Here is a 23,703-nt window from a genome sequence, read left to right as displayed (position 1 = left end):
AAAGGACCAGCTTTCCCATGGCATTGTCATCATAGGTTTTACAGCGGCCAATCAAATCATCAACGGTCATAATAAATCACAGAGGAAGCCATGAATTTTGGACATCAATGTAATCACATTTTTTTGGTTGCAATATATCAATGTGGTAAAATCCAACTAATCATCCAATTACAGCACTTTATTGAGCAGGGATGAACTCAGTCGGGGTCTGAACTTAATGTTGAGAGTTAGAATAGTAGATCACACAAGGTGACATTTAGAAATGTTGTTGGACATCAGCTGTTTTTTTCTTGTTATGTCAGTCACTCAACTAGCCTATGTTAGCTAAAAAAAAATTGATTGGTAAATTAGTCTAGCCAGCTATCTAAATGTGTAGTGATCATGGTCAAATTACCGACCAGGGGACCCCATTGATTTTGTTATTCACTGTTACTCAGATATCATATTCAAAACTGAAAAACAATTCTCCACCCTATTGTCATGTATTGTCATGTTGTGTCTTGTTTCTGTCCTTTCCCTTCACCCTGTCTCCCTCTGCTGGTCGTTATTAGGTTACCTTTTCTCCCCCTCTTTCCCCCAGCTGTTCCTTGTCTCCTCCTAACTACCTCGTCACCCCTTTTCCCACCTGTTCCCTTTTTCCCTCTGATTAGTCCTCTATATCTCTCTCTGTTTTTGTTTCTGTCTTTGTCGGATTCTTGTTTGTGTTATTCATGCCTGAACCAGACTATCGTCATGTTTGCTGCAACCTTGTCCTGTCCTGTCGGAATCTGCCGGTCCATCTGAGCCTACGTATGTTTTGTTATTAAAGAAGCTCTGTTTACGTTAATTCGCTTTTGGGTCCTCATTCACGCACCGTAACACCTATGGCAAAATTTGTAGAATTTCAGGAAATGAGCTGTAAAACTGCACATTTTTCTCTCAGTCCCATGGCAAAATGAATAGAATTGCATGAAATGAGTTATGCAATTGCTAAATCTTCTCTCCACCCCCCAACAAAATATCACTTAGGGCCAGAAAGGTTAGGGCCGACACTGACTGTATGTGTGGGTATGGATGTTGGTACACAGACCTGCGAGCCACTGCGACCCCTCATAATGAGTTCAGATTTTTTGTGGCCTCCACCCCCATCAAAGTTGCCCATCCCTGTTATAGAACATTTCATTTACACTCTCATTAAAGGGTAGCTATTATCAACCATCCATATCACTTAAGTCTGTCGTTGTCAATATTATTAGATTTGTAGAAGTGGTTTTAGTAGTAATAGTAGTAGTAATAATAGTGGTAATAGTGGTAGTAATAGTAATATAACAATTACAGAATTTGTCCCCCCATATTTGTTTTCTTTGATCTTCTGTCCTATCCTCACCACATATTGGCATCTCCTTGAATAGCGTCCTTGTTGCTGGCGATGGCCTTGGCCAGGGCTTTGCCGATAGGGAAACCTACGCGTGCCAACTTAATGCTTGGCTCAAACAGCTCCTTCCATGGCAGCCTGCCGTGTCTCCTGTGTGCCATCTCGTAACCACGGATCTCCCCTGGAATGGCTATAGACAATCCACCTGTTATGCAAAGAAGTCTTTACCACATTTTGCACAAAGTTGGAACCCTGCCCAGAAAGGATTTAAAATGCATATCAGTCCATTTCCCCATTTTGACAGGTTGCCCCCTTAGCAATGCATATGTGTTAAAAGATTTTATTAAGGTTTAAGATAAATTATTAAATAATTCTACACATAAACTTAACCATTAGGGATTAGAGGTTATGTAGCATGAACAAGGAGTAATTAAAAATAATAAACACAGCCCCAACTAGGTTGGAGGGGGGAAGAAAGGAATGTATGTGTGTGCCTAACGAAAGCAAAGAGGATGCTTAGCCTATGTTTGAACCGACCAAGCAATAACTCTGGAGAGATAAAATAGGACAGGGAGAGCCCCTCCAGGTTTCCCGTATCTGTGGGGGACTGGAACTGTCAGCTGAGTGGTAATAAACTTCAGGAGAAGAAGAGAGAATCCAAATCTTAGTGTGTATGTATGTGCATAGGTTAGAATGCTATAAAAGGAACGTCTTTGTGAATGTACAGGGGAGCTCTCGCAAATAAACTTGGATCTGATCAATTGTGAGCTGGGAATTCTGTCTGTTTCATTTAAGACCAGAACTTTACAAGCTCTGGGTAGCAGACAGATAAAGATAATTGAAATTGATGAACATTGATTACAAAATTACTTAACAATATGATGCAGAAGGTTAGAGCTCATTTTCCTTAGAATGATGGAAGATCAGGGAAGAGGCTGCCAGAAGGTTCAAACACAGTGTTAACTTCTCTCCATCCCTACCCCACTGTGATACATGACAGCTATGATATTACTATTCAACTGTTATCTCAGGATGGTTTGAACTACAGAACCTGCCTAGTCTACCCTGAACCTGACGTACATTCCAGAACAGTAAAAATGGTACCTTTCCGAGAAAGCTGGGTGTTATTGCCAAACATGTCTTCTGTCGCGTTCATGGGGGCTGTCTCCCTCGCGTCAATGGTTTCTACCTTCCCTGTCGAGCAGTGATACAAAATACAGACAAATGGATGTGTTTGTTAGCCTTTCTAGGGAGTTTTTCCTAGCCACCGTGCTTCTACACCTGCATTGCTTATTGTTTGGGGTTTTAGGCTGAGTTTCTGTACAGCAATTTGAGATATCAGCTGATGTAAGAAGGGCTATATAAATACATTTGATTTGATTTTTAATTTGTGGTGTCTTGAGGACTCACTGACTCACCTGTGGAAGCGTTGTAGATGTTGAAGAAGAGACCCCCTCCAATGCCCATGCTGTGAGCGTTCAGGAGGCCAACACACAGCAGGGCGGCGATAGATGCATCCACCGCTGAGCCGTTCCTCTTCAGGATGTCCCTAGGTACACACACACACACACACGCGCACACACACACACACACACACACACACACACACACACACACACACACACACACACACACACACACACTTAATGCTCCTTGTAGAGCTTAATCTTGTCCTGTCATTAGACTAAGCTTGTACCATGAATCATTGTATCAAAGGGAATTAGTTGGCTCGTGTTACGTTACTTACCTCCCCACCTCAGAGCATATCCCAGCATCTGTAGCCACGGCAGCTTTTGAGTAGAAATGGTCTGAGGGTGAGATGGGGTTCTTGTTTCCCACCCCCATGAACACCCCCACGAACACTCCTACTGCAGCCACCAGCAAAACCACCAGGCCAGCCACCAGGGACTTCCTGACCATTTTCCTGCCCAGGGGAACCAACACACACCAACACATCTTACAGTTAGACAGAAGCCTTACAGCTACTGTATCTTCCTGTTTCAAATGATTATATAATTAGAAGTAATAGGCTTTTTTAGCATGCAGTTAGTCTTAGTGCTGTGTCTGCCTGATGAAACACTGTCAAAGGAACCTGCGAAGAGCCATGGGCATTGTATCTTAATGTCATCACTATCCTCCCAATGCAGAGGTCCCCCATGGAGCATGCTGTGGGTTTTCAATCATATACATGTGACTCAAGTCTAAACTGTCAGAGGCTGTTGTTGAGTTCCCTGCATGTGTCACTTAATGTTTTCTGTGAGTTGCAAAATGGTACGGAGGTGATGGTTTCTATTTGACAAGCTCCATTAAACTTTCAACTCAAGCATAATAAAAGAAAAACTACTGGTAGATAATCGTGGTATCCTACTACCTGGGATTGAGGTTGAATGAGCAGGGAGCAGAGCTGACCATAAGAGTCTAAAAATGTAAATGTGTGAATTCCTTGTGATTGTACATTTGTCTAATGATGATACACTTTATTTCAAGTGAATATTTACTTTCACCCTTGAAAAATGATAATATTCCTCTCCCCTCAATGTTTTGCGATCCTGGCCTGAATTTACCATGTGTATGACCTCTCCAGTAGAGGACACACATGTTTATCTTGAAATGATCTCACAGCCCTGTGACAAACATTGTGACAACCAACCCCGGTCTCCGTTACATAGGAAGCATAAAATTAAGAGTAAGATACAAGAAATTGGACAAATACCCTGAGTGTATAAACCATTAAGAACACCTTCCTAGTATTGACTTAAAGCCCTCATGCCCCAGACTCAATTCATCAGGGCATGGATTCTACAAGGTTTTGAAAGCATTCTACAGGGATGCTGGCCCATGTTGTGTCAAGTTGCCTGGATGTCCTTTGGGTGGTGAACCGTTCGCATCAATAAGGGATCATAGATTTCACCTGGATTCACCTGGTCAGTCTATGTCATGTTATGTAAACTCAACGTATACCAAACAAAATCCATTGATTTCAAAGTTTAACATCTCAAATGACGGTTTCTGCTATTGGTTAAACTTTGAAATATATTTTAAAGTGAAAAATCTGAGTCTCATTGTAATTCCATTTCTGAGGAATTGCCTTGGCAGAAAACATGGCAACCACATCAATGTACTCTTCACCATAAAGTACATTGTGTTATAGAATAACAATTTTTTATATTAACAACCATTTGGCAACACTTACATAATAGATGTAACCCTGATATCTGATATTTGGCCTACACTTTAGAACTAAGCTGTTCAGAAGAGAACAAAAATACACTGTAATGAGTTACTGAACACTGTAATGAGTTACTGAACACTGTAATGAATTACTGAACACTGTAATGAGTTACTCAGTGACATTTAGCCTAGTCCTGTGGTGTCCAGCAGCACTACTGATTTACAGCATAAAAAGCTCCTTACTTTCAGCCTTAACCACATGTTCTGTCTCTGTAATTGACCGGTAATCAACATAGCCTAATCAGCATGTGTAATCATTTTTATAACCACACTAAATTGCCATAACTAGCTTTGGCACACACAACAGCATGTTGCCTCAATTAAATGACGTGTTCAGTGTTCAGTAATGTTGATTTGGCCAGACATACCATATTTTACCAGACAAACACTGGAGACATATGAAGTAGTTGGATAGGACTTGACGGGAATTGGGGTAGCCATGTCATTCTAGACAGAACAGATGGTTAAAACCCCCATACCGAGTTAACAAGCAGTTAACAAATAGTGAACAACCAACGTTTTTGAGACAAAAATATTTTTCACGTTGCATTTTAAAATTGTAAAGTTCCTTGTAATCCTTTATTAGATGCATAATATGCTCTTTGAAGGAGTCCAGAAGTGATTATAATTGAATCACACAACAGCCTATTTCACAACAAATTACAGTGTTTCATCCCTGCCAACCATGTCAGAACACTTGACAGAATTCCAATTCCCCCCCAAAAATGATCTCAATATCAAACAATTATATCCTAATCATTTTGATAGTACAAATCACACAGCTTATAGTTGATGATGAACTTACTTCCATAGATTGCTCAAATGCACAGAATGTGCTCCCTTGTGGATTTAACAGCAGCTCACCCATAGATAGGGTTCCAAATAGTAGGATTCTATTTCTATGTGCTTACCATTGTCTATTATTGCTGCATACTGTTCTGAACCCCTGATGGCCCCTGTGACTAGGGAATGAATGTAAGACAATAAAGCACTGTGGCCCCAACCCAAACTGGTCTCACTGATCATTTTTATAACAAACAACCCCCATGCCATCCATATGATTGCTGCAAAAGGTTTAATGCAAATACAGTGCAATGTCACAGTAGCCTAAATAAAGGTGGTAGAGTTTATTCACAACTGGTGTGCACTCAGTGGCCATACCATGCACCTTCCTAAATTGAAGTCGTGAGAAGGGCGTGTCGTAACTTCGTAGGGCGCGCAATGGCACACGAAGGCTGTGATTGGTTATGCGCGCCACGAGCCTGGTGTCTGCCGTGCAACACTGCACAAACCTAAACAACAGCGTAAAGGCACGAGCATCCACCGAGCATACTGGCACACGTAGACCCTGAGAGATCATCAAATTAACAGAGCATTCGTCTGTCCTCGTAAATGTGTCACGGGCGCAATAGACAGTCGTTGAATATCCGGTAACAGGTAAATCAGGAATATTGTGCTGTGTTGCTGTCAGTATTGAATAATAGGCAATAGGCTACAGATAACATATGGGCTATTGAACTGGGGTATATTTCTGAGTTTAGACAGTATTATGGTTGCATTGTGCAATTGTAAAATACTGTCGATATAAACACTTAAATATGGGTTCTAGATTAAGTAGACAGAGTAGTCTGGACAATGAGAATTTTACGAAAAGGCGTTGCAAGCCTCTTAACAGCACAGGAGAAGGCGACAGCGGTAGAATTCAAGGCGGCGACTTTCTGTTTACGATGATGCTGAAATCAGATAAACTGCCGGGGATGCTGAGGCGGTCCAATCACAGCCCCTACGTGAGGCGAGTGGCATGGATCCGAGAGATACAAAAGCTGCTCCGTGATCGCAGGATAGATCAGGCAACCGACGTGCTTAAACTATTGAGGAAGGTAAGGACAAACTATCTACATTGGAATTATTGCGTATGAATCGATCAAAATTGCGCACAGTAGGCCTACATCGCGCAAATGTGCATCGATCTGCTTTCATGGCAAATGCCTGTCATCACTGCGCTGCTTGTCACCATGTGTATTGTCTGTCCCATTCCAACAATTTTGATGAGAATTTTTCGAACAGATATATAAACCTTGCATCATATGCAGCATGGGTAATTTAGACTGTCGTGGATAAATCCCAATATTTCCGTTTATGCAGGAGCACCTCAACATTATTGAACCTACATTTGAAGTAGACTACCCACCCATACAGTGGCCACAGGTGCTTCTACTATTGACCTGTTTTTGAAGGGTGTTTGTAAACTATTAGGCCCACTACTCTCACTGTCATCCCTGGCATCTGGTCATTTCCATGTGCTGCTGCTATTTCAAATAAATCTTGAACAACATCACAATTACTATTCACAATATGATAGACATAACATATTACACAGATTTGTCTGAGTGCATGCACTTTTCAGAGTTTCTAATAATACCAGAAAGAGGATGCTGGACCAGCTTGTGGGATAGAGTGATTCTGCTATTTATTCTCATAAATAGGGAATTCTATGTGCAACAGCAGTGGTGTTAAACATGGGACTACTACTAAGTGTCGTTCTGTAGAATTAAAGCTGATTTCTTTCATTAATAAAGTGTTCCTATTTCATTACATTATCTTATGCCATTCCACCCATAATGATGTAATGTTAATATAATGTGTTTAGTATTGACATTTGTTGGAAAACCTGCATTTGATTTGGTCAATTTAATTGTGACCTATGTCATGTCGGCTGTGTTTTGTCCATAAATGGCTTAAAATAAGGTTCATTTGCCACTACAATTTCTTGCGTTGGGTTGAAACGAAGCACAAATGGCAATTCTCAGTTATTAGTCTAAGTGCAATTTGGATGTCTGCACAGCCCAGATCAATACCCCCACCACAGTCCACCTAACTCACGGTACAGTCTCTTCTACTGACAGGTCACCGGTTGACTACTCTTCTGCTCCTATTGTCTTATGGGACTGTGGGTGTGAGTGCTGCCCCCCCTCCTCCCTGTCATCCCACCCCTTTATCCCCTGGTATGGACAGGGCAGGATCTCACCTCCACTCTCTGCTGTCTAATGCACCCATTAGAGCTACACATTCACCCTCTCTCTTCCCCTAATGTCTTCCTCCCTACTGCCAGCCCATTCTCTGTAATGGACCTCGTCTGTTACAGCAGGAGAGTGAGCAGCTGACGGTTCCAGAAATCGGCCCATTTCATATTGGTTAATTCAAGTTTTGCCTCAGTATTTTTAAAGATATACAGGGGAAATGTGTTACGTAGATTCACACAGGTAAAGTACAGCATTGACATAATGTTGAATCATCATGAAATGCTTTGAGAGACTAGTCAAGGATCAAATCACCTCCACCCTGCCTGACACCCTAGACCCACTCCAATTTGCTTATCGCCCCAATAGGTCCACAAATGACGCACTCGTAATCACACTGCACACTGCCCTAACCCATTTGGACAAGAGGAATACCTATGTAAGAATGCTGTTCATCGACTACAGCTCAGCATTTAACACCATGATACCCTCCAAACTTGTCATCAAGCTCGAGAACCTGGGTCTCGACCCCGCCCTGTGCAACTGGGTCCTGGACTTTCTGACGGGTGGTGAGGGTTGGAAACAACATCTCCACCCCGCTGATCCTCAACACTGGGGCCCCACAAGCGTGTATTCTCAGCCCTCTCCTGTACTCCCTGTTCACCCATGACTGCGTGGCCATGCATGCCCCCAACTCAATCATCAAGTTTGCAGATGACACTACAGTAGTAGGCTTGATTACCAACAACGACGAGACGGCCTTCACGGAGGAGGTGAGAGCCCTTGGAGTGTGGTCTCAGGAAAATAACCTCACACTCATCGTCCACAAAACAAAGGAGATGATCGTGGACTTCAGGAAACAGCAGAGGGAGCACCCCCCTATCCACATCGACGGGACAGTAGTGGAGAAGGTGGAAAGTTTTAAGTTCATCGGCGTACACATCAAGGACAAACTGAAATGGTCCACCCACACAGACATCGTGGTGAAGAAGGCGCAACTCTTCAACCTCAGGAGGCTGAAGAAATGTGGCTTGTCACCAAAAACACTCACAAACTTTTACAGGTGCACAATCATCCTGTCGGGCTGTATCACCGCCAGGTACGGCAACTGCTCCACCCACAACCGTAAGGCTCTCCAGAGGGAAGTGAGGTCTGCACAACGCATCACCGGGGGCAAACTACCTGCCCTCCAGGACACCTACACCACCCGATGTCACAGGAAGGCCAAAAAGATCATCAAGGACAACAACCACCCAAGCCACTGGCTGTTCTCCCCGCTATCATCCAAGAAGGCGATGTCAGTACAGGTGCATCACAGCTGGGACCGAGAGACTGAAAAACAGCTTCTTTCTCAAGGCCATTAGACTGTTAAACAGCCATCACAAACATTGAGTGGCTGCTGCCAACATACTGACTCAAATCTCTAGCCACTTTAATAATTACAAATTATATGTAATAAATGAATCACCAGTCACTTTAAACAATGCCACTTTATATAATGTTTACATACCCTACATTACTCATCTCATATGTATATACTGTGCTCTATACCATCTACTGCATCTTGCCTATGCTGTTCGGCCATTGCTCATATATATATTTGTATGTACATATTCTTATTCATTCCTTTACACTTGTGTGTAAAAGGTAGTTTTTGTAAAATTGTTAGATTACTTGTTAGATATTACTGCACGGTCGGAACTAGAAGCACAAGCATTTCGCTACACTCGCATTAACATCATCTGCATGTGTATGTGACCAATAAAATTGTATTTGAATTTTATTTGCTTGACAATCTCAGGCTGAAATATTTCATGAGCGCCACAGTCCTAGGTGTGCGAATACTTGTAAGTGTAAATTAAATATTTCTGTATTTCAGTTTCAATCAATGTGCAAAAATGTCTATACTGAACAAAAATATAAACAAAACATGTAAAGTGTTTCCCCATGTTTCATGAGCTGAAATAAAAGATAAATATTCCACATGCACAAAAAGTTATTTTCTCAAAGATTTGGGGCGCAAATTGGTTTACATCCCTGTTAGTGAGCATTTCTCAATTGCCGAAATAATCCATCCACCGGTGTGGCATATCAAGAAGCTAACTACATTATTTACCACCACAGTCAGATGCTGGCGCTAAGACCACACTCAGTCATCTGTATTAGGAAATAAGCAAACAGGAAAGCATTTACCCAGAGGCGGCGCTCCTAGTGTCCAGAGACTTTAATGCAGGGAAACTTAAATCAGTTCTACCAAATTACTATCAACATGTTAAATGTGCAACCAGAGGGCAAAACATTCTAGATCACCTGTACTCCACACACAGAGACGTGTACAAAGCTCTCCCTCGCCCTCCATTTGGTAAATCCGACCACAACTCTATCCTCCTGATTCCTGTTTACAAGCTAAAATTAAAGCAGGAAGCACCAGTGACTATCACAGACTGGAACATGTTCCGGGATTCTTCCGATGGCATTGAGGAGTACACCCCATCACTCACTGGCATTATCAATAAGTGCATCGAGGACGTCGTCCCAACCGTGACTGTACGTACATACCCCAACCAGAAGCCATGGATTACAGGCAACAATCTCACTGAGCTAAAGGGTAGAGATGTGGTGCAGGACTCTAGCTTACAAGAAATCCTGATATGCCCAAATAGAATCATACTACACCGTCTCCGACGCTCACGACTGCATGGCCAGGCACGACTCCAACACCATCATTAAGTTTGCAGACGACACAACAGTGTAGGCCTGATCAACGACAGCGATGAGATAGCCTATAGGGAGGAGGTCAGAGACCTGGCCGGGTGGTGCCAGAATAACAACCTATTCCTCAACGTGACTAAGGAGATGATTGTGAACTATAAGAAAAGGAGTACCAAGCACACCCCCATTCACATCGACGGGGCTCTAGTGGAGCAGGTCGAGAGCTTCAAATTCCTTGGTGTCCACATCAACAACCAACTAGAATGGTCCAAACACAACCTGGACTATTTGCATTGTGTGCCCCCCCCAACCCCTCTTTATACGCTACTGATGCACTCTAATTATCATATATGCATAGTCACTTTAACTATACATTCATGTACATACTACATCAACTGGGCCAACCAACCAGTGCTCCCGCACATTGGCTAACCGGGCTATCTACATTGTGTCCCCACCCACCACCTGCCAACCTCTCTTTTATGCTACTGCTACTCTCTTTTCATCATGTATGCATAGTCACTTTAACCATATCTACATGTACATACTACCTCAATCAGCCTGACTAACCGGTGTCTGTATGTAGCCTCGCTACTTTTATAGCCTCGCTACTGTATATAGCCTGTCTTTTTACTGTTGTTTTATTTCTTTACTTACCTATTGTTCACCTAATACCTTTTTTTGCACTAATGGTTAGAGCCTGTAAGTAAGCATTTCACTGTAAAGTCTACACCTGTTTTATTCGGCGCACGTGACAAATAAACTTTTGATTTGATTTAAAGTTAGTTCCAGTACCACCAAGCTGCTGCAAAATGTAGTTAAGTTACTAGTTGAACTACAAGTAGTTCACTGATTGCTACACTTCATGCTTAGTCATGGTTAGTATCACACTAAGAAAAAGGAATACAAGATGTCTTGAAAATTCCCAAGTATAATCCATTCTGTCAAGTTTGGATTTGGCTCTATGTATTCACTATCTATGCATCATGTTTCTAGGGACGGATCAGATTTCAAAGCATGTTATCAGCTGAAAAATGAGTCATTTCTATAAGAATACTGTCAGTATGATAACATGACCATTAATGCGCTATAACAGTACATCTGATAGTCCTGTTTGTTAGCTCAATCGTAAGCTCCTCTCTCTTTCAGAGGTTGTCCAATCTGTAGTTAATTACGCTGAAGACTTGACAGAGGAGATTGTAGAATCTCTTTAATCAAGGCAAGGAGATAACCCAGAGTGCCAAAGCTGCATGACAGCCACATCACAGGGGACCCTCTTTTAAATTAGCTCTGTTTTAATTGAATAAGACTCACGTTATCAGCATTCAGGCTATTGCAAATTGGCACGTGCCTCAATTATATTTTGGTTTGTAACTCAATTATCCACTGTATAGTTAGTAGACATGCTATGGTTAGGTTAGAGTTACTGTAACAACTGAAGAATGAAAATGTACCTGTATAGGCAACTGAGTTCATAATGTTGCGTCTGCAGTAAGGTAGCAAAGTCTATTCTTCACAATATCTCATTAAAAAGGACTCCTCGTTGCTTCAGGTGTGGTGCGGTTACATCCGTATTGATCCTGTTTCAGTGCCTGCCTCTGAGATGATCAGATGTGGGCCACAAACACAAACAAAGGAAAGAAAGGAAGTATTTTTAGACCTTCGCTCTTGAAAAAAAGAGAAGGAACTTCCCACCCATGTGTTGTCTTGTTTGTGTTAACTGGTGCCCTTGTTAAAAGGGAAATCAGTAATGGGTGGCTGCTAGCCTCCCACCCAAACTGTCCATTGCAATCAATACTTTTTTTGTGTGTCTCTCTCTGTGTGTGTGTGTGTGTGTGTGTGTGTGTGTGTGTGTGTGTGTGTATGTGTGTGTGTGTGTGTGTGTGTGTGTGTGTGTGTGTGTTCCCATCCTCCATGTCTTTAATTTCTCAGCTCTCTCTATGTGCGCATCCAATCTCTACCCCTCACATACACAGCCTAATTAGGCCTTTGTAGAGGACTCAGGAACAGCTATTCTATGCAGCCTGTGAAAATCTTTCATTTTCAGTTCCCTATTTTCTCTCCTTACCTACTTCTTCATTTGCGGCTTAAAAGGTGTACGCAAATAATTTATTTCAGTTGGCTCAGATCTGTAGTTTGTTACAGACATCATTCTCACCTTAAAAACATTCTCTCAACCCGTCATGTACTGTAGCAACTCTTTTGTGTCTGTCTGCCCTCACAAATGTGTCTGCGCCATTCATAGATTAGTTGTTTTTAGTCTAATGTTTAGAACGTATTGCGCAATGGCAGACCTAAACAAAATGCTGCATTAAACATCAAAAGAGGAACCAAATGCTCATCCATCATATCATGTTTATTGAACTCTCATATCCTGCAGGATTCATCAGAAGGACACCATAGTACTAAAGTTAAGAGATGCAGACTGTGCAATGCTGTGGCATGCTAAAGCTCTCTGAAACTTTAAATCACAGAGGTGTAGGTGAATATCCTAAAAGTAATGCTTCTGCCTGGTGCAAGGCACATTAAGCACATTACAGTATTCAGGAATAGCTCTTTTCAGATGAAAGCCTTCACCCCTTAAATTAATAGAGATTTTTTTAAATACAGTTTTCTGTCTGTGTCTCATCTACAGTAACATTACATTATTGCTGGAACTTCTCAACATCCTCTTTATACCGTATATATCCAGCTAGTCCTGCACTTCAAACAGATTTGTCGATTTCATCATTTCATAATATCATCAGTCAGATGTGTCTGTGATAATGCTGCTCTTTGTACACAATTCATTGTTTTCATAAAATACGAAGAGTGAGAAATGTGGCCTTAAGGCACTTTGAGTAATACGGTCTCTTGTCTGATTTGGCAGGATCTGGGCTTGGAAGGAACATCCCTAAATGACATCTTATATAAGAACGCTGCTTTTCTCAACCTGGTGGATCCCATCTCCCATGAGCTGCTGCTAAGCCTGGCTCGCGAGATGCAGTGTCCCAAGAAGGTAAGATCTCCAAAACCCTTATCTCAAGGTGTATTGTCTGCTTAGCTTGGAATCAAACTTCCAGAAATCAAGATGTCGACAGAACAAGTATCATCATGAATAGAATGATATGCTGTTCCAATACAATCACTAATGAGGAAAGACTTCCACATTTGCCATGCAAATGGTTTGGCTTTATAATGATTGGTGCTATATAGGGTTGCAAAGCTGCCGGTAATTTACCAAATTTAACTAATTACCAGAAAATATATGGCAATCTATGGAAACTTGTAATTTATCCTTGGATAACTCATATATAGTATTCATTTTTATATCTGCCTCCATATTGTCCATGAGTTTCTAGTAGATACAAGAGAAAATTTCAAGAGAAAATATATTATAATAATAAATGCCATTTAGCAGACGCTTTTATCCAAAAGCGACTTACAGTCATGCGTTTATACAAAAATAGTTAATTAGTGACAAAAGCATCTAATCAACAATGGCATAATGTTTTGTTGTTGACTTTTTCAGAACTGCCACCAGTTTGATGCCAAATCATTGATAAACAAGTACATATTGACATTGCAAAATAAAAGTGTGGAGAAAAAATATATGAAGGATTCATGCTGAAACCCTCATATTAAACACCAATGGTATTCACTAAGTTGGTGGTTTATATTTAGGATAATGTTTTAGAGCTTTGTCATTATATAATTGTTTTATTTAAATAATTGTATTTGTGATAAGACCACATAGAGGGTTCAGAGATAATTACAGACACCTGTGATAATCTGAAGTACCCACTAATGTAATTTTATAAAATTCCAAATAAATTTTTAAAGTTACCGAAATTCTAGTAGTTTACTGGTATACTTTGGAAGTTTCCAGTAATATACCCTCCCTTTGCAACCCTAATGCTATAATAATGTCAGTGTATTATTTCCAGGAAAGAAGACGAATAGGCGTCCAGTACATTGCAATAAACTTTAGTGAACTATTAACAATTCCTATATGTATTCTTTTGTAAATATTTTCTGTTAATAGTTCACGAAAGTTTATTACAACGTACTGGCCGCCTACTCATCTTCTTTTTTGGAGTATCTTCCATTTAGAGGCCTGCCTTCCCACTGCCTTCTTCTCACCAGTGTCACGCCCTGACCTTAGTTATCTCTGTTTTCGCTGTTATTTTGGTTAGGTCGGGGTGTGACGAGGGTGGGTATGCTTGTTTTGTCTTGTCTAGGGTTTTTGTATATCTAGGGGTTTTGTAAGTCTAGGTAATTGTATGTCTATGGTGGCCTGAATTGGTTCCCATTCAGAGACAGCTGTTTATCGTTGTCTCTGATTGGGGATCCTATTTAGGTTGCCATTTTCCCTTTTGGTTTTGTGGGTTCTTGTCTATGTGTAGTTGCCTGTCAGCACTCGTTTATATAGTGGCACTTTTGTTTAGTGTTCTTTCTTTAATAAAATAAGTATGTACACTTACCACGCTGCGCCTTGGTCTCCTCCATACAACGAACGTGACAACCAGTGTATTATTACCATACTATCACGTTTAGGTAAGACCCAGATGCAGACGTAACAAGAGTTTATTACAACCACAGGGGCAGGCAAACGACAGGTCAAGACAGGCAGGGGTCAATAATCCAGAAAGGGTGTAAAGGGTCCAGAACAGCATGCAGTCTCAGGGTCAGGGCAGGCAGAACAGTCAAAACCGGGAAGGACTAGAAAACAGGAGCAAGAAATAGGCAAGAGCATGGAAACAAACACTGGAAGGTTTTACGAACAAAACGAACTGGCAACAGACAAACAGAGAAAACAGGTATAAATACACAGGGGATAATGGGGAAGATGGGCAATACCTGGAGGGGGGTAGATACAATCACAAAGACAAGTGAAACCGATCAGGGTGTGACACATACAGAGGAGCTGGAAGATTGATAAAACAATTACATGATCATTTTTCAATTTTGCGACAGTTACACATTGAGTTGAAATGGGATGTGGATGCCAAAAGTTAGACTTTACATAAAGTTGATTAATGTGCACTGTCCCTGTAAAAATAAAATAAACTCAATAAACAGACAACGGATAGAAATAACAAGAAAAAGTGTTCACTAGATTTTGTATTTTATCTGGCCTCTTTATTTCCTCACCATGACTCCTGTTTTCCACACTGTTGCACACCAGCTCTGATTAAATTGACAATGTACCTCAAAAGTTGAGCTGTTATATAATGTGCTGTATTTTTCTTAAACGTGGTCTCAAAAAGTAACAACCATATTTAGAACTAAGCAAAAAAGAGGGCATCTGGTATTATTTTGTTGTTACACTTCACTTTTTATCTTTGAGCCTTTCTTCCCCCAGAAAGATGCTGACACCATCAAGTCATCAGATAAGATCTGCAGACAGCTGATCTATCACCTGACACCTCATTCTAAGTGGCTCAGACAGAGCATGTCCAGGCGGAAGTCCCAGGCCTGGTAAGCTCCTCCATCTAGCCATTAGTCTTTCACACATAAAACTCTCTAAACTGCCCAAATGCTAACACCGCCATCTAAAATGGTGCCAATGCCACAGCCAGACTTATGACAAGCACCCTAAGTGAGTTTTGAGTGGGTTTGTCTGACATTCAATAGGGCTGGAACACAGCAGCCTCTGGGCTGGCCAGGCAGGTCAGGACCACAGAGGCAACCAGAAGTGTCAATCATTCCTCTGTGTGGTGCTGCTGTCACCACAGCAATGGTTTGTGCAATGGCATCAGTCCTCTTTGACTCAGAACAGGCCACTCTCCATACAGACAGTAGCCTGCCTACAAACGTGGCCAGTTTGGTTTTGGATGAAATAGAGGGGTTGTATAGAAATAAGATACATTGGCTCCTTAGATGAAAACACATTATTTGTACCAGCCAGTTTTGTAATCAGTGATGTGCAAATCATGAAAATGGAAATCGCTTGCAAATGAATTGACAGGTTATTCTGTTTCTGAGTCTTTAGTAATTATGTTAATGAAAAATAAGCAGGATATGATTATGCATGTTCCCATATTGAACTTGTAGATGAAGTGGTTATCTGACACAGTCTGAGGCAGGCAGCAGGACAAGCATTAGTCATCACCTCCCATCGCTTTTAGGTTCAGCTCTAAGGAAACTACACTCATTCGTATTCAACACTTAATGGCACTTTGTAAAGGGTTCCTGTATTCAGAGTTAATTGAGTTGGAGCAAAACATAAAATAAAGGATTTCTGGTTCTGGGGCAAATATTCTTGAACTCAGATATTATCAGTGGAGCTCATTTAACCGTCACAAATCTAATGCTATGCAATGCGCACGATTATACCACACTGCTAAACTAATGCATAATAACCACCGACTATGCAGTTTCACTACAATACATTTGCTGCTATAGATATTTCATGGCATATTCTATTTTTTATTTATTTATTCTCACCCGGCTAATTTGCAAATTCCTCTTCATAGGTTTAGACATACTCTTTATTTGTATACTACTGTATATGAGATTAATGAGAATACAGTATCTCAGGACCATCATCATTTGTATTTTCTTATTGAACCTTTATTTAACTAGGCAAGTCAGTTAAGAACAAATTCTTATTTACAATGACGGCCTACCCCGGCCAAACTCAGACGACACTGGGCCAATTGTGCACCGCCCTATGGGACTCCAAATCACGGCCGGTTGTGATACAGCCTGGAATCGAACCAGGGTGTCAGTAGTGACACCTCTAGCACTGAGATGCATTGCCTTAGACTGCTGCGCCGCTCGGCAGCTCAATCCACAGGGAACCTGTACACACAGGAGTCAGCTAAGGATGATGACAGTTGGTAACCTGGCATGGCCACTTCCTCTCTGTCTGTCTGTCACAAGTTGAAATGTCACACCTGCAGCCAGCCAGCAGGAGTGCAGCAGACACCTGGGGTGAGGAGGGGGAAATAAGGGGCGGTAACCTGGCTATTCAGTCTGACTCGACTTGACATTCTGCTCCTGTCCCTCTGCTCTGGGATTTACTGTGGTTGTGAAGGGAAAAGATGAATGACATGTTTACTGTTTAAAGAGCAATGCTTTAAGCATGAAGGACTTTGCAAAAACAAAATGATATGCGCTGTGCAGTAGCTCAGGGGATATATGGGCTCCTTGAAGAAATGATTTTCAACTGTAGTGCATAGCAGTATTACTTTTTCATGGCCATCTGCCTCTCTAGGGGCTCTTCATTTTGACAGTCACTATATTTAGCAGTTTACCCTGCCTAGGTAATTAAAAACAATATTTTTGTGTTCATTCTGCATAATTTATGACTGAATCTTGGTATCCACTTATATTTGTTCCAATTACATTTATAAACGCTCAAGTAGCCTAGTTTCAATGATTTCAGATTCCTGGAAATGTCAGACCCAGATTGGGACACAATGAGCCTTCTAATTTACAGTGACCCTCAGACCCTTGTAAGAAATTCCTCTGGATTTAATGACCACAACATAAATTCCTCTGGATTTAATGACCACAATATAAATTCCTCTGGATTTAATGACCACAATATAAATTCATTGAAAGGGCCGTAAAGGAGTGCAGGGCTCAATTAAGATCCTGTTTCTACACTCTTAGAAAAAAAGGTGCTATCTAGAACCTAAAAGCGTTCTTCGGCTGTCCCCATAGGAGAACCCTTTGAAGAACCCTTTTTGGTTCCAGTTAGAACCCTACCTGGAACTAAAAAGGGTTCTTCTTTTTTCTAAGAGTGTCGAGAGAGAGGGTGACATTGAGAGAGCGAGAGAGAGAGAGTAGACACAACCAAATCATGAGAAAACAAAAATATAATTACTTGACACATTGGAAAGAATTAACAAAAAAACTGCGCAAACTAGAATGCTATTTGGCCCTAAACAGAGAGTAGACAGTGGCAGAACACCTGACCCCTGTCTATTAAACTCACATTAGAGAGTCATATTTTCACCATTGTGTCACAGCACTGCTGTAACACTTACATGTGAGGTGAGCCTTTGGAAATGACATTTCTACGGCTGATTTCTATTCCTGTCAGGTCCAGAAGCATTACTCAGAGGACAGAAAGGATGAATGTCTGGGGGACGCTGTAATTCAAACCCATACTACATCAGAGACTCAGGGCTCTTCTGTCAGCTGGAGAATGGGGATTGGTTAAGCACTGAAGTCCTCAAACAGTATGGCATATTTGCCATGTGGAAAAGTTGTTATAGGGTGGTATGCAGATGATATACAAATGTAATGTGTATTTATGAAGCAGAACAGTGCAGTTGATCAGTGGTTGTTGCCCTTGTCTCTCTTCGTCATTGCTCAGAATGAGTCACTGATATGATATGCCAACTCCTGGAAGTCAGCGTTAAAGCAACATCAAAGTGCAATACCTTTAATATAAATCCAGCCATGGACTCCAACATCACACAAATGTCATCTTTCAAAAGGCAGGAGGATTTGCCTCTGATACTCTCATGCTGTGAGGCTATACACTGAGACAGATATCCAGACATGATAATACATTTTGTCACAGCCTCATATCAAATGGAACCCACAACTGCCATTTACAGAAAAGTAGTTAAATCCACTGAAGCAACACAACTTATGCAATCAAATACATTTTCTATGCCAGCAACTTTAGTTGATTCAAATGTATGCCATTTTTGTCTCTCTAGACATGTTTTGTTTCATCTCGTTTCAATCATTGAAACAGGATTGCAATTTCATGGTTTGACTTTTGAACTAAGCCAATAAATGTTTTTATTTAACCTTTATTTTGAGTCATGTTGAGACCAAGTTCTCTTTTAGAAATGAGCCCTGTAATGTTTTGTGTCATATAATCAGATGGTAAATGTTTTTGGCAATTGGTAATAAGGAACGCAATTCTTTTCACTCTCTGAATGAGGAGGTTGGGTGTTTCGTATGTTTTGGCCCTTCACAGTGTACACTGTTAAATCCTCATGCTGGAGACTCTAATTCAGCCTTCCACTCCAAGCGTGCCCAACCCCCTTCCTTTATACAACACAGGAAACACAATATGGCACGAAGGCCATGTTCCCAGGTCACACATATAGATGATACAATTGAGACCAACATTTCCGCACTCAGCCCCTCTATATCCCTCATTCCTGTTCCTTAAGTTCTGAGATATCTTAACTGAGCAAGTGTACTTTCATATCCAAGAATGTCTGAACATGTTTTCAATATATTTTTGTTATCCCTTTACAGTCTCAAGACAACCCTGCAGAGAAAGGTATCTACTGACAGAGTCGACTTGTCTGGTATCCCTCTCTCCAGTCGAGACGTACGCCACGTGGCCTTCTACCTCCAGAACAGTGGGGATGCAGTGGTGGCTGTAGACATCAGTTTCACAGAGCTCCTGGACGAGAACCTCCGTATCCTGCTACCCCACCTGGGGTCTCTGCCCAAACTCAACACCCTGGCCCTCAATGGCAACCGGCTGACCCTGGCCATAGTCAAAGACCTGACTGAGATCCTAAAGGACCCCAAGAAGTTCTCCAGCTTGGTTTGGATCGACTTGAGCAACAACTTGGACATTTTCACCATGCCCCAGCCTCTGTTAGTGGCCCTACGACGCCGCTGCAGCCTGAAGAGCAGCCTGCCAACCATCTACGAGTACACAGAGGGTCAGCCCTACTGCTACCACATGGAAACCTCCATCGAGGAGCCCAGCCACTACGAGGAGGAGGCAGAGGAAGAGGAGGAAGATGAAGATGAGCTGGAGCCTTGGGGTATTGGGGGTGGAAAGGTTTCGAAGGACTTCACCCTACACTACTGTGAGAGGTGATGCGGTGACCTCCCCCTGGCTCGGCCCTGCTGTATTTGAAAGGCCTTCCCACAGCTCCCAGTTCCTACCTTTCCCCTGTTGCCCCTCACACCATGAGCCCAGTCACCCATTGTGGCATGAGGGATGTTCAGCGCCACACATTCAGAGACCCTTGTCCCAACACAGCCACCAAATAATCTCTCACCATCTATGAGTTAACCCACACAAGACCACCGCAGTAACTGACGATTATGTTAGTGACTTACTGTGTTGGCGGATGGTGCTCCTGGGAACGAGGTGTGGTTTCATTGGAGGGGGCTGAACGAATTTAGGAAAAGGTGCTCTCTCTCTCGCTCTCTTAAAGTTGCAGCTGTTGAGCAAATCCCAAGGACTTCAGATCAGACGGCCTGACGGAGGAGCGGCATGACGCTGGTGGTCTAATGAGCTGCTGTTGGTTTGGAAGCAGCAGGTCCCAACCGGGTTCTCTACCAGGACTGTCACCGAGACTATCCCTGGCAGGCAGGGCCTAGCTCCACATTGTGTGTTCTCTGTTAATCTCTCAACAAAGGCTGTGAAACAAGTTCAACAGACTATACAGCCGACGACCAGTCACGTGACGCCAGCAAAACTGCTAAGTCAAGACTTTTTGCTTTTTCCCCCCCTTTCGAAATGTCCACTTGTGAATACCTACGTAGATGTAAATGATGACACAAAACATGTCTCTGTTCTATTTCCACAGGCTTTTTTAGTGCACCGCAGATGAACAAAGGCATCTTATAAGACAACAGGTAGGACTCAACGATAGACAGATTATTTTCACTGATTGTTTGCGGTGTCCAAAACCCCGATATTCACGGCTCCATTTAGCAATTTGAGTCATTATCATAGCCACTACATTTTAGGATACATGTGGGATCAATGACAGTACAGCCAACCCCCAAGAGTGAACCCATTCATCTCTTTGTAGTAAGGGTACCCAACATGTAAACACATACTGACCACCCTTTATACCAATATGTCATTATTAACATTTATATGTGCTTACTTGTTTGTTTTAAGGGAGGAACATGACTGTTACATTTCCGTTGTAGGCTATATTGCCAGGGCTGATAATCAGCATGGTGGGTATGGTGTAGTGCTGAATAGAGGTGGTCTTTAAAATAACACATGCTAGTCAAGTTGGGTTTACCAACTGCAGCTGCGCTCTGTGCTGCATTGCACTTAAAGAATTGTAAGAAATGTATTGACTTCAGGTCCATTTCAAACTCATTGATGCGTTAAACTGTTTATTCCAAGTCATCTAATCATTTCTCGCAATAATATCTGAGAAGCTTAACCACACTGGAACCATAGTATACATAAGGGTCATTCAGCAAACTGATATTAATGAAGTCAATGTATTGAATAACAAAGTAATATAGTTGTATCATCTGATTGAATATGTGTGAGGGTGTTTAATGTGTGTTTGCTGTTGTGTATTGTCTGATTACTGTCGTAACGGTTTGTATTACTGCTTTGATGTTGTGTCCTTTGTCGAACCATGCAATTACCGTAATTATTCTAATTGTGAAAAGGAGCACACTAACCTACTCTGCTGGAACAATTAGGGGACACACAAGATGAAGGTATTAATAAAGTAATGACTTACCAGTACTGTCATGTTCACTGAAATGTAGCACAGGAAAGTGCTTTGTGTGTAAGGTATGTGTGTGTTTAAAAAAATACAAGATCAAAGGTGTTGTCCTGGGAGAGAACTATGACAGGGAAATATTTTTCTCACGTGGTATATACGTTAGCGTCGCGTGTCATTGTTATACTATTTGTCTACTGGGTCGTTGTATGTATATCTCATGCCATATCTTGAATGAAATTTCACTGCCAATAAAAACGGTGAATCTAAGCAACTGTTTGAAGGATGAAGTTTACCAGAAAGGATCAGCATCAGGGTCACAAGAGCCTTAATCATTTCTATGTTTAAGTTATTATTGAGTGTGGGAGCTGGTATAAACAAGAGAGGATGTGAGAATCCATTTATTACCTATGAGGAGCTAATTGTTTGTCTCTATGGGTTGTTTTGACCTGCTCGTTTCAAGTTACAATTTGTAATTTTCTCCCCAATTTCGATCTTGTCTCATCGCTGCAACGGGCTCGGGAGGGGCAGGTCAAGTCATGCGTCCTCCGAAAAATGACCGGCCAAACCGCACTTTTCAACAAAAACGTGTCGGAGTAAACACTGTTCAACTGAGGGTCAGCCTGCAGGCCCCACCACAAGAACACAATGAGCCAAGTAAAGCTCCCCCTGGCCTAACCCGGAAGACACTGGGCCAATTGTGCACCGCCCTATGGGACTCCCGATCATGGCCAGTTGTGATACAGCCTGGAATCGAACCAGGATCTGTATTGACACCTCTAGAACTGAGTATCTTAGACCACTGAGCCACTCGGGAGGCCTCAAGTTTAAAGTTTTATTAGTTGTATGTGTCGTCCGTCCAACGAAAGGCTTACTTGCAGGTTCCTTCTCGACAATGCAACAGCTATAAGAAATAAGGAAAGATAAGAATACCAACATAAAGTAAATGGTTCAGTAGACTATATTAAATATTTGAGCATAAATATAATACAGGAAGGCACAATTTATAGTCCAGTATTTACATGTGTATTCGGGGAAGGGGGATTGAGGGGCAAGTGTTTAAATTGTGCAGTATTCATTATAAAGGTCTTGTAGCAGCAGCAGTTGTGTTGTTTGTGTGGTGTGTGTGTGTGTGTGTGTGTGTGTGTGTGCACGCATGCGTGCATGCGTGTTTGTTAAAGTGCAGAGAATCAGAGCAGGTGGTCAGTCCAGTTTAACTGTTCAGCAGTCTGATGGCTTGTAGATAGAAACTGTTTCTGAGCCTTTTGGTATCAGACCTCATGCTCTGATACCATCTGCCCGATGGTAAGCGAGTGCACAGCTCATGGCTGGGGTGTGTGGGGTCCTTGATGATTCTGCGGGCCTTCCTCAGGCTCCATTTCGAGTACATGTCCTGGATGGTTGGGAGCACGGCCTCAGTGATGTGCTGGGCCATCTTCACCACCTTCACCACGTGAATGGAGCAATTCCCGTACCAGGCCGTGATGCAACCAGTCAGGAGGCTCTCGATGGTGCAACGATATTATTTGGAGTGGACCCGGGGTGGCATGACGAATTTCTTCAGCCGCCTTAGGAAGTAGAGATGTTGTTGCCTCCTCTTGACAAGAGTGGTGGTGTTGTTGGTCCACGTCAAGTCCTCTGTGATATGAACTCAGAGGAACTTCAAACTGTTTGCTCTCTACTGCAGTCCTGTTGATGTGGATCGGGCCATGTTCCCTCTTCTGCTTCCTGAGGTCAACAATGAACTTCTTTGTTTTGCTGACGTGGGAGAGGCTGTTGACCTGGCACCACAATGCCAGGTCACTTACCTTCTCCCTATAGGCTGACTCGTTGTTGTTATAAGGCCTAGAACCGTGGTGTCGTCAGCAAACTTGATAATGGACTTGGAGTTGTGCAAAGCCATGCGTCGTGGGTGAACAGGGAGTACAGCAGAGGGCTGAGGACACACCCTTGGGGGGCCCCTGTGTTAAGAGTTATTGTA

The 23,703-nt window shown here is 42.1% G+C and overlaps 2 protein-coding genes across 2 annotated transcripts in view; one reads left to right on the top strand and one right to left on the bottom strand.

Moving 5' to 3' along the window:
• LOC110535059 (glutathione hydrolase 1 proenzyme-like) overlaps window positions 1-21,957 on the bottom strand; it is a 29,585-nt gene extending 7,628 nt beyond the window's left edge. Inside the window, exons 1-5 of the mRNA XM_036935758.1 lie at window positions 20,359-21,957; window positions 3,102-3,292; window positions 2,773-2,903; window positions 2,459-2,548; window positions 1,367-1,559 (exon numbers count right to left, since the gene is read on the bottom strand). Coding sequence (XP_036791653.1) covers window positions 1,367-1,559; window positions 2,459-2,548; window positions 2,773-2,903; window positions 3,102-3,274 — 587 coding nt within the window. The 5' untranslated portion in view covers window positions 3,275-3,292; window positions 20,359-21,957. The remainder of the gene's footprint in view (window positions 1-1,366; window positions 1,560-2,458; window positions 2,549-2,772; window positions 2,904-3,101; window positions 3,293-20,358) is intronic.
• Window positions 5,889-21,992, top strand: LOC110535928 (leucine-rich repeat-containing protein 75B). The gene is made up of 4 exons (XM_021621317.2): window positions 5,889-6,465; window positions 13,187-13,315; window positions 15,662-15,777; window positions 19,534-21,992. Exons 1-4 carry the CDS (start codon window positions 6,184-6,186, stop codon window positions 20,111-20,113), a joined length of 1,107 nt encoding a protein of 368 aa, XP_021476992.2. The 5' UTR covers window positions 5,889-6,183; the 3' UTR covers window positions 20,114-21,992.
• Window positions 21,993-23,703: the final 1,711 nt, after the last annotated feature.

Source organism: Oncorhynchus mykiss, chromosome 11 (assembly GCF_013265735.2).
Source record: "Oncorhynchus mykiss isolate Arlee chromosome 11, USDA_OmykA_1.1, whole genome shotgun sequence".
Taxonomy (NCBI): Eukaryota; Metazoa; Chordata; class Actinopteri; order Salmoniformes; family Salmonidae; genus Oncorhynchus; species Oncorhynchus mykiss.
This window is presented reverse-complemented; position numbering and strand designations above follow the sequence as displayed.